This window comes from Monoraphidium neglectum (genome assembly GCF_000611645.1).
Source record: "Monoraphidium neglectum strain SAG 48.87 unplaced genomic scaffold scaffold00942, whole genome shotgun sequence".
NCBI classification, from domain to species: Eukaryota; Viridiplantae; Chlorophyta; class Chlorophyceae; order Sphaeropleales; family Selenastraceae; genus Monoraphidium; species Monoraphidium neglectum.
This window is the reverse complement of record NW_014012686.1, coordinates 8,042-18,680: the sequence shown is the minus strand read 5'-3', so window position 1 is coordinate 18,680 and position 10,639 is coordinate 8,042. Positions and strand designations below refer to the sequence as shown.

The following is a 10,639-nucleotide window of genomic DNA, read 5'->3' as shown; positions in this document are numbered from 1 at the left end:
ACGCCGCGCTTGGCGCAGTCGATGAGGTATACCGCTTTGACGAACTGCTCCGCATTCAGGGAGCCAGACGCGCCGGCGACGGCGTCCCAAATGGCCTTGAGGACGCGCTTGTCCAGGCCGGACTGCATGAAGGCGCCGAAGCAGTCCGAACCCTGGGGCCGCGAGTGTGTGTATATGAGCGCAAACATGAGGGTTTTGTATGCGCAGTGTTGTTCACAGATGTGAGTGGTTTGTGTACGTAGTTGTGTGTGCGCGTGCTGTTGATGTATATGTGTGTGTGTATGTGTGTGGGTGTGTGTGTTTTGCAAGGCAGATGTGGCTGCGTGGGTTTGAAGCTGGGCCGCACAGGGATCAGTCGAAGTTCGCCTTCCCATGCCCCCAAAGGACGCGAAGCCCTGGGACCCGCGGCCATTGGGAGCCCCGCAGGGACGCCCGCCCCAACTCGTGGGGCTTGCGGCCAGCGCGTGCGCCGCGGCCCGCTCGTGGCGGCCAGCATACTGTGATGCCGAGCGGGGGCAGACCTCCATCCCCGCCTCCCACCCCCACAACGCGCATACACACACACTCACGCACACACACACACACACACACACACACACACACACACACACACACACACACACACACACGCCTGCGCGCGCGTGCGCACGCACCTGCACGAGGCCGTCACCGTCGCGGTCCAGCTGAGAAAACTGGGCGCGGTACCGCGACATGTCCTCCGCGCTGACGGGCGGCCACCCCGTCACTTGCGGCACGTAACCGCCTGGGGTGATGCCTGCGCCGCCGGTGACCTGCGGCGCCAGGTACCCGGCCGGCGGCTGCGGCGGCGGCGCGCCAGTGGGCTGCGGCGCGTAGCCGCCGGTGGGCTGCGGCACGTAGCCGCTGGTCGGCTGCGGCGCGTAGCCGGTTATTTGCGGCGTGTACCCGCCCGTTGGCTGCGGGGGGAAGCCTGGCCGCGGCGGCGGGGCGCCGCCGGGGGGCTGCTGCGCATACCCGGGCCCGGCCGGAATCGGGGGCCGCGCGCCCGGCATCAGCGGTGGATAGGAGCTGGTGCCCGTCAGCTGCGGGGCGTAACCGCCGGTGATCTGGGGCGTGTAACCCGGGGATGGCGCGGAGCCGGTAACCTGTAGCGTGTAGGCGCCGGCGCCCGGCCCCGCCAGCGGGGCCCCCGGCTGGAGGCCGGCCATATGCGGGAGCGGCAGCTGCGGGCCACCACCCATGGCGACAGTGCGCGCCTCATCGGGCGCGAGGCGGCCGCCGCGGGCCTGTTTGAAAAAAACGCGTCGCAGGAAGGCAGATGATGTAGGCATGGGGCTGCCGTGCTTGCACGACTGCAGTTGCCCATTGGCCCATGCACATGTGGATGAACGCAGTGCCGCTCCCAATGGAGGGGAGATGCCCTGCCTAGCTTGCGTTCAACCTTCAGGGCTGCGCGGTGCGCTGCCAAAGAAAGCCCACCTGTGCCAGTGCCACCAGCCTCATCGACGCATTGAATTGCAGCTGATTAAGGGCAGGGCCGCCCCCAGACGCAAGGTCCCAGATCTGCAAGCGCAGCAGCAGCGCACCCAGGGCGCAGGCGAGCGTCGACGCAGCGCGCGGCGCCGATCGGATCAAGGCCGTCAACCCAATGACGCAGCATTGATTGCTTGTAGACGCACGATCGCTGCTGTTGTCCGCTGAAGCACAACGTCCACATCAACTCACCTGTCCCAGCACATCCTTCGGCAGGCCGGACCGAGTGAAGAACCTCACGGCCTCTCCACCAGATATCTTTCCATCATGGTCTTCGTCCGCTATCCGGAACCACTGCTCCGCCAGTCCTGCCATACCCCTCTGATCACTCGGCCCTAGGTTGGCCTACGAGGTTGCTGGATGCATTAGCGTACACATGTAAAGTGATATATGCTTGCACCAAGAGCGGCGGGTGGCAATGAGCCAAGACATGGGTGTGTCGCAGCACGTCATTGAGCGTGCTGGCCGTGCACTACCGTAATGCACCTGGCACCTGACATGCTGATGTGCAGCACGCGGCCACCCTGAAACACGGCGAACTGCCGCCACATTATGATAACTGCTCAGTACTGCATCACGTCATCTATGCAGGCCTCCTCTTGCAGTGTCGACAGCTCCCCTTGCAGCCCAACAACCCATATCACGGTCACATGCGAAAAGAGACCGCTCTCTGGCTTTGTCGGCCACCACAAGGCCCAGAAAACTTCCAGCCATTCCTTGGCTTACAACAGATATGCCCGTGCCTGTTTTCCTTCTGGCGCAAGGCCCTGCTGCCAGTCAAACGCGATTTAATGGTGGTCAATGCAGAAGTGCCAAGCGCGTGCGCGACGCGAGGCTGCGCGAACACAACACCGCCAACGGCAGGCACAGCTTGCATACGTGATGCACAACATATACCCCTCAAAGTTCTGGGCCTAAAGGCTGCTGCTGCAGCAGCAGCAGCGCCCAGGCACAGACCGCTGAGGGTGGGGTCAGAAGCCACGGGCCGTCCTGGAATGGCGGGCGGGCCACGGCCGTAGCCGAGTCGTGGTGTGCAAGCGTGGCCCGGTGCGCACGCATTCGATAGCCGTAAGGCTGCCGCGCGGCTGGTTCACTTTTTTTCTAGTTCAAAATGACAGACAGCGGTCAGTTGACCGAGGCGGGCGGCAGCCAACGAGGGCATCAAGCAGAAGTATCGGCTCATGTTTCATGCATGAAGGGTTTGCGGTGTAGGCGTTCAATACCCGGGAAACGAGGCTGAAATGCAGCCCGACCAATCCATTTTCAAAGGGCGCAAAGCGGGCGGTCCAGGCGCAGCCCGGAGGGTGCCCTTATGCACCTCACGGCTCGGGCACCCCGCATCCCGGCCGAGGCTGCCAGAAGGTGTAAATTCAGAGACACCGTGCTCGCCGCCGCCAGCCACCGTGCCCTTGCGGATTCGAGGTGATACAGACGCAGCGCGCACAAACACGCCGCCACACGCCGCCCCTGCCATGTGGCGTGCGCGCCCCGCCGGCTTCCAGCAGCGGCGACACTGGCGGCAACAACGCACACGCCGCGGCTCGCACTGCGGCCTCTGCCGTCGTCAGCGGGGCGCGCGCCGGGGCGCGCCAAAGCCGACAGCCGCGGGCGCAGACATGTGGCCCGGCGGCGACTGGCCGGGCAGCGTCACGCGGGACCCCGACGCGGCTGAGGACGCCGCCGCCACGGCGGCCCTGGCCTGCGTTTCCGCGTCGCGGGCCGCGGCGATCAGGGCGTTCAGGCGGTCCAGGCCCCTGGGCCGCCCGCTGACCGACCTGTCCTGCAGCCGCCGCGCCAGCGGCGACTCCATCGGCGACGGCAGCGGAGAGACGCGCGGCCGCGCCGCGCCCGGCGACGGGCCGGCCGGCTGCCGCAGCTGCACGCGCGAGCTCGTGCTCACGCTCCAGGGCAGCGGCGCGCTCGCGTGCGCGCCCGCGCCCGGGCCGCCGCCGCTGTGGTCACTATCAACAGAGCTCCGCGCGCTGCTGCAGCGCGCAGTGGATAGCGGCTTCAGCTGGGGGAGGTCACTGATGCCGACGACGGGGGGGTCAGAATAGCAGTAGCGCCGGTCAAACGCGCGCACGCGCTCCGCGACGCACACGTTGCCGGCGAGCCGCGGGACGTCCGCCACGTTGACCTCCGGAGGGTCGGCAAAGCGGTCGCTGGCCGACCGCGAGCGCGGGCGGCCGGGGCCGCCGGGCGAGGGCGTCGGGGAGGGGGAGGACGCGCCCGTGCGGGCCGCGGCGGGCGCATGCGCGGCGCGTGCGGCCGCGTGCACGGGCACGGGCACGGGCACGGGCGAGGCGGCTGCGGCAGGGGCGGACGCAGCCAGTTGCCGCGCGGCGCCGAGACGGTCGCCCGACGAAGCGGCGGCCCCGCCCTCCAGCCCTGCGGCAGGCCAGGAGCCCCTGCTGTTGCTGGGGTTGAGGGCTGGCGAATAGGGCGCAGGGCGGCTGCCGTCCGCAGCGGCCGCGGCGGCCGGGGCGCGGAATGCGAACGACCCCCGGGCACGACTGTACGGCTGCTGCTGCTGCTGCTGCTGCTGCTGCTGCTGCTGTTGTTGTTGCGCAGCGGCAGCGGCGCCTGTGGCAGCGCCGAGCGCGACTGAAGCCTCAGAGTCGCTCCAGCAGCTGTGCTGGTCGATGGAGAAGGCGGCGTCGTCATCAGACCAGCTGCCGACAGACTCGGCCCGCGGGCTGCCGCCCGCCGTCCAGCCTGCGCCTGCGTGCGGCTGCGGCAGCGCGCGCGGTAGTGGCGACCCAAGCGGCCGCATCGTGGAGGCAGGCTCTGCAGGGCGCGGGCTCGGCGCCGGTGCTGCAGCGCGGGAGTCCTGCAGGGGCAACCACCCGTCGCCGCTGGCCGCGCCCACTGCAGGGGCGGGCAGCCCGTCAGGGCTTGGCCGCAACCGAGGAGGATCCGTGCCCACTGGCGGAGCCGCGGCTGCGCGCTTGTGCAGCTGCGGCGGCGCCGGCAGCAGAGGAGGTGCAAGCGGCGGTGCCAGCTCGCGGCTGCGTGGCGCCTGCGCGTGCGCTGGGGGCGCATCTGCGGGTCTCCTGTCCTCGCCCTCAGCGTGTCCACGCTCGGGCTGCTGCTGCTGCTGCTGCTGCTGCTGCCGCTGCTGCTGCTGCTGGTCCTGCCCCTGCTGCTGCCCGTCTCCTTGCTGCTCCTGAGGCGGCTGCCAGTGTTTCCACGCCACGTCCTCCGGCTGCTGGTCCGCCCCCAGGATGCGGCCGGGCCGTGGTGCATCAAGGTAGCGGTGCACCCCTGACCGTGGCTGCTGCTGCTGCTGCTGCTGCTGCTGCTGCTGCTGCTGCGGCGGCGGCGGCGGCAGCAGCGCCGAATCCCCGAGGCGCTGCGCCGCAGATGCGGCCGGCAATGCTCGCTGCGGTGACGTCGCGCCGGGGCCGCCGTCTGCCGGCCCGGGCGGAGCCGGGGGCGAGGGCGCGCTGCCCGCTGCCGCCGGCCCACCTGGCGCACGCTGGGATGTCTCGTGAGCAGAGACGCCGACAGGTGGTAGAGGGGCACAATCGAATGGCAGAACAGCCGGCTCGTGCACCACCTCTTGCTCCTCCTTTGGCTCCTGCTGCTGCTGCTGCTGCTGCGGCTGCTGCCGCTCCTGCTGCGGCTCCTGCTCCTGCACATGCTGCGGCTGCTGCTCCTCAGTCTCAACACCTTGATGCCGCCGTTGCTGCTGCGTCTGCTCGCCTGCCCCCCCACCCTGGAGCCAGCCCTCTTGCTGCACATCCTCCTCTTCCTCGTGCTCTGCGACAGCGGCAGCAGCGGCGACCCCCAGGCCGCCTGCGCCCAGCGCAGCCGCCCCCACAGACGAGCGGCGGTGCGAGTTCAGCAGCGCCGGCGGCAGCAACAGCGCCGGCGCCGGCGGCCGTGGCCCGGGCACCGGCGCGGCAGCCTGTGCCGGTGCAAACGGCGGCCAGGGGAGGGGTGGCCCCTCGCTGGCCGGCAGGGGGGGCGGCGGCGGGCCCTGGCTCGCCTGCTGTGGAGCTGGTGGCTGGCTGCCATGCCCGGTCCTGCCGTCTGAAGGGGCGAGAGACTGAGGAGACTGATCCTGACTCCAGCCGTCGGCCGCCCCAGCAGCCGCCGCCGCCGCCTCCCGCTGGTGGCTTGCACCTGCGCCTGCGGCGACGGCGTCGGCGGCTGGTGCCAGGGCAAAACCGACGTTCTGTTGCCAAGGGGCACCAGGGTCGTCGTCCGCGGCGCCCGCTGCCGAGCTGCTGCGAAACGCAATAAATGGGGGAGGGGTGGGTGCGTCGCAGACGCGGGTTCCGTTCAAGAGTGAGAAGCGGGAGGGAGGGAGACGTTGCGTGCGCAAGAGAGGTGAAGCTGGCGGCGCGAAATGCATGTGAAATGCCTGACGGGTCATACATGGCTGGCGCAGCCCCGCGGGGCTGTCGCCGCGCACAGCACGCCCCACAACCCATCCAACAAGGGTCTGTCAGCCAGCTGATGCAGCCCACCCACCTAGCAGACCCTGCGCCAACGGCCACCTCGCTGCGCTCCTCTGCGGCGGCCATCCCCAAGGCGTCTGCGCCCGCCGGGCCCAGTGCAGAGGCCAGGGCCCGCCCTGGCTCGCCCTTGCCAGCCTCTAAGCTGCGCGCCGTGCCCACGCCGGCCCCAGCCGCCGCAGGCGGCAAGGCGCCTGAGGCGGCAGGGTCGGATGGCGGTGTTGCGCCCGCGGCCGCAGGCAGCTCGACCGCTGACACCTGGTCCCCGCCGGCCTCTGACACACGAAACGTGGACTCAGCGGCGTGCGGCCGCCCGTGCGCCGCGCCCGCTGCAGCGCCAGCACCAACGGCGCCTGCGAGCGCGGCGCCCGGCGCCGCAGACGCCTGGGGCGTGGAGCCGCCTGCCATCTCCTCCTGCTGTTGTTGTTGCTGCTGCTGCTGCTGCTGCTGCTGCTGCTGCTGCTGCTGCTGCTGCTGCTGCTGCTGCTGCTGCTGCTGCTGCTGCTGCAAGATGAGCTTATCATCGCCAAAGCAGGCGTCCGTGCCCAAAGCGTCGCCCGGCGCAGACTGACTGCCTGTCGGGGGCGCAGCTGCAGATGTGGCTGCAGCGCCGTCTCTCTCGTCTTGGCTGTCGCCACCAGGCTCGGATGCCGCATCTGCGCCCAGCAGCTCAGCGACCAAACCGGCCGGCAGCAGCGGCGGCGCGGGCGGCGCGGCGTCCGCGTCTGGCGCGGCGCGGAGCCGCGCCGACGCGACCTCGACGGTCGCCGGCGACGGCGTGCCGTCGCCTGCTTCGCTGCCATCCGAGTCGTCCAGGGGTTCAAGGTGCTGCAGGGGCCGCAGTGTCGGCAGAGGCGGCAGCGGCCGCTCCATCAATACTGCGGCCGAGTCCTTGCGCAGATTCGCAGAGTCCGCAAATATCTCCTCATCTCTCTCCCCCCAAAACTCATCACATGCCTCTTCGGACACAACGGGCTCATCCAACGCGCCCGCCTTGTTGGCAGCCGCCACCAGCTTGTCCGCTTCAGCGCCACCTGGCGCCGTGGCCGCGCGGCGGTGCAGATCTAGCGGCGCCGGTGCTGGCGGCGGGGCCTGCCCCTGGTCCTCCACCCCTCCTTGCACGGCGAGCGATGCTGCCTTGCAAGAGGAGTCCTCAGCGGCAGAGGGCACCATCTGCAAAGCCGGCTGAGCAGCCCCGGGCGCCACGCCGGGCACAGCCCCGTCATGGCATGCTGCTGCGCTCGCTACAGCTGCGCCCAAGGCAGCTGCCGTTGCTGTGGCCACCGATGGGCCGGCCACGGGTGCAGCTGTATCCGATGCTGCGACTGAGTTTCCGCCGCCGACGACGCTGCCACCACCGCTGGCAAGTGCGGCCTCTAAAGCCTCGGCAGGGACGGCGGCCGCGAGAGCACGCTCACTCGGCCCCAGGGCGCCGCCTTCCTCTGTGTTGCTGCCGCTCGAGCTGTCGTTGCGCCGAAGCGAGCTGTCACAAGGAGAGTTGTCGAGGGGCTGCAGCAGCTGAAAGGGCTGCGGCCGCCGGAGCGGCGGCAGCGGCCGCCCCATCAGCACTGCGGCCGAGTCCTGGCGCAGGGGCGCTGAGTCCTCAAATATCTCCTCGTCTCCCTGCCCCCAAAACTCGTCGTGCGCCTCGTCAGATGCAACGGGGTCATCGGCCGCTGCTGCCTCGTCCGTTGGCGCAACTGCGTCCTCCCTGAGAGTTTCGAAAGCGGCCGGCCCCGCGGCCGTGAGCAGATGCGGGTCGAGGAGCGCCGGCAGCAGCGGCGGTGCGGGCGGGATGGCGCCCTTGTCAGGCGCGGAGCTGAGACCGCCTGCCTCCGCTGTTGGGGCTGCCACAGTGGCCGGCACAGCTGCCCCTGCTGCTTTTGTCGCCGCCGCAACATCGGCCGCGCAGCTATCAACAGCCGCCCCAGCGCCTGTGCTGCAGTTAGCGGCTGCCGCGGCTGCAACAGGAAAGGCCGTCGTTGAAGCCACCTCTGCCGGCCCCGGCGAGGCGCCCTCTCCCGCATCAACGCTATCCGAGTATGCCAGGGGTGCCCTGGGCTGCAGCGGTGGCAGCAGCACCGCGGCAGAGTCCTGGCGCAAGGATGCAGAGTCCTCAAAAACATCGGCGTCCTCATCTGCCCAGGACTCTTCGTCCCCCGCGCCGGATGCTGCAACGTCATGCAAAGCCGCCGCCTCTTCCGCTGCTGGCGACTCCGCACCCGGGTCGCTGGCAGCGATCGCCGCCGCACCCTTGCAGGCGCCGCGGTGGGCGACCAGCAATGAGGCCAGGGGCGCGGCGGCAGCAGCCGCTGCTGCTGCGGCGGCCCTGCGAGGTTGTTGATTTGGGGTTTGCATAGAAGTTCACAAATCGTGAAACTGCGAAGCACATGCACTCGTGGGCCGTGCTACTGCCCTGTCGCTGCTAGCACAGCGCCACAATCAAGCCCGGCAACACGGGCTGCGAGGACCCGCATGCGGCACAGTTCCGGCCCTGCGTGCAGCGCGCAACCACAGGGCTGCTTGGCGGCCCCGCCCTCACCTGCTGGATGTGCTGCCCGCCAGGCCATGATGCACTGCAGATTGGTCCTTGCCGCGCAGCGGCGCGCCGCTGGCGCCGCCGCCTGCTTGCCCCAACGCGGCGCTCGCCTCGCACTTTGTGCGGTTTGCGCCAGCCGCAGCGGCCAGGGCGGCCGCATCCGCGTCTGCTCCGCGGTCTGCGGCGGCCGTCTCGCCAGCGTCGCTCTGCACAGGGGCCGCTGCTGCCCAGTGATCTGGGGCACTCTCCCGCTCAGCCTGCATGCTTGCGTCAGCTGCCTCCTTCTCGATGGGCAGCAGGACGACAAACAAGTAAAGGATGCTGATCGCCCAGAATGAGGCCTGGCGCTGGGCCAGCCAGAGCAGCAGGGCCAACCATGCGCGGGCCTCGGCGCACCCCAGGCCGCGACTGACGCGAGCAGCGGCGACGCCATGCGGAGCGGGGCTGCGGGCCCGACCGCTGGTTCCAGCGGCTGCCTGTCTCTGTGATACCACCGGCACCACGGCCAGGAAGAACAGGGCCAGCGACAAGGCTCCAAAAACTCGGTGGTCTGAGGATGCAGAGACCGCCAGCACCAGGGCCGCAAGTGCTATACGCACTTGGTGACGCTCCATACTTGGCCTAGGAGCAGCCTGCTTCGGCTGCTCCCAGTGCGAGAGCCAGCACTGTCGGATAGCGGGTGACAGGACAAGGGTTATAAAGGGCCAACGGTCGCTCCTTTTCAGCGCAGCATAGCATTAGCGTTTTGGCTTCCTTTGTCGCAGCGTGCATGGCCATGCAAGTCACATGGCCGCGCCTTGTTGTGCGGGCAATCCCATCTGTCGGAGTCAAGAGGGTGGCATTCATGCGTAGTGACGCGTGCACGCGTAGCGCTCAGGGATGCCATCAGGCAAAGTGTCCATCCCTGAGCCCCAAAGCACTCCTGGTACTTCTGGGGCGTTGCCATAGCGAAGGAATATGGTCAGTGCGCACGCCTCGCCCTTGCGCCGCAGCTCCCTGTTGCAAACGCTGGAACGTTGACGTGCCAACTGCTGGGTTACAAGCAGCCCGACAACAGCATGTGTGCAGTGGCGCACCCGCACACAGGAGGGTTCGCTCCAGCCTTTTGGTGTTGAGGGGACGGCCAGCGCGCAATTCAATTCGTGGGGGCGTGTTGAGCAGGGTCAACAGCCTGTGCATGGGGTTTTCACCCCTGCTTGACACGCCGTTTTCTCCCTTGAGCCAACGATTGAGCGAAGAGCTGTTGGTTACAGTAGCGGGATCCGCATGCCTCCAGCGCTGTTCACCCCTGCAAGCCTGGTTGGGCCCAAAGCATGCATGACGTTTAGCCCGACCAGCCGTTGCATGTCTCAGCAATGAACCCATGCGTGTGCTCTTTTCCCTACGGTCGCAAATGTGCTGGATTGTCAAAACATGCCAACCAGAATCGAGCATGCGCGCAGCTACACCGCTGGCGCGGTGCATGCCTGAAGGGCAACCCAGCAGCCCCACCAGTGGGAGCAGATGCGCACGCCAACATCTGGTGTGCGTTGCTGTAGGTGGCATCCTGGCTCCCCAAGAAGGTGCTGCGTCAGCCAGGCCTGGTGCCGCAACCGGCCGCCTGGTGTCCCAGCTCTCCCACACCCCACACAGGATGGCAACATGAGTTGCAGCCAGGGCCTCAAAGTGCAACTTGTTGACGAGCTTGTCCATAAAAATCGTTTGTCAATGAATATCCTGCTTGCTCACTTGTGTGTGTCGGGAGCCCGCCGCCCTCCCGCACGCCCACCACGTCGATGCGTCGGAACCCGCGAGCTTCATCGGGAGTGGCTGGGCGCGCCGTGCTCATCGCCAAACGCAACAGCAGACGCTTCACGTCGAGTCAGAAACCTGCCGCAAAATTTTCACCGTGCATGTCTTCGATTACCAACCAGCGCGCACGATTGTGCAATGAGACTGCTTGTGGAACGATCATGAGCAATGAGATCGCTCAACGGCGGACGTAACGCATTTGGAACGTGCATGAGTATAAGAAGCATTATAGACCGCGATCACCCGTGATCGGACGGGTGTCTCCCAGGAACTCACCAGCAGGATGGCTCCGTCCTGCTTCGCCAGAGGGGCCGCGACTGTCTTTACTGTACTC

At 68.1% G+C, this 10,639-nt stretch overlaps 1 protein-coding gene across 1 annotated transcript; it reads right to left on the bottom strand.

The window, feature by feature from the left end:
- Positions 1-3,076: 3,076 nt before the first annotated feature.
- Positions 3,077-7,148, bottom strand: MNEG_6011 (hypothetical protein; the record flags this gene model as incomplete). Its single annotated transcript, XM_014045516.1, has 3 exons — positions 3,077-4,923; positions 5,038-5,422; positions 6,234-7,148. The coding sequence occupies 3 exons, from the start codon at positions 7,146-7,148 to the stop codon at positions 3,077-3,079; spliced, it is 3,147 nt and encodes a 1,048-aa protein (XP_013900970.1).
- Positions 7,149-10,639: the final 3,491 nt, after the last annotated feature.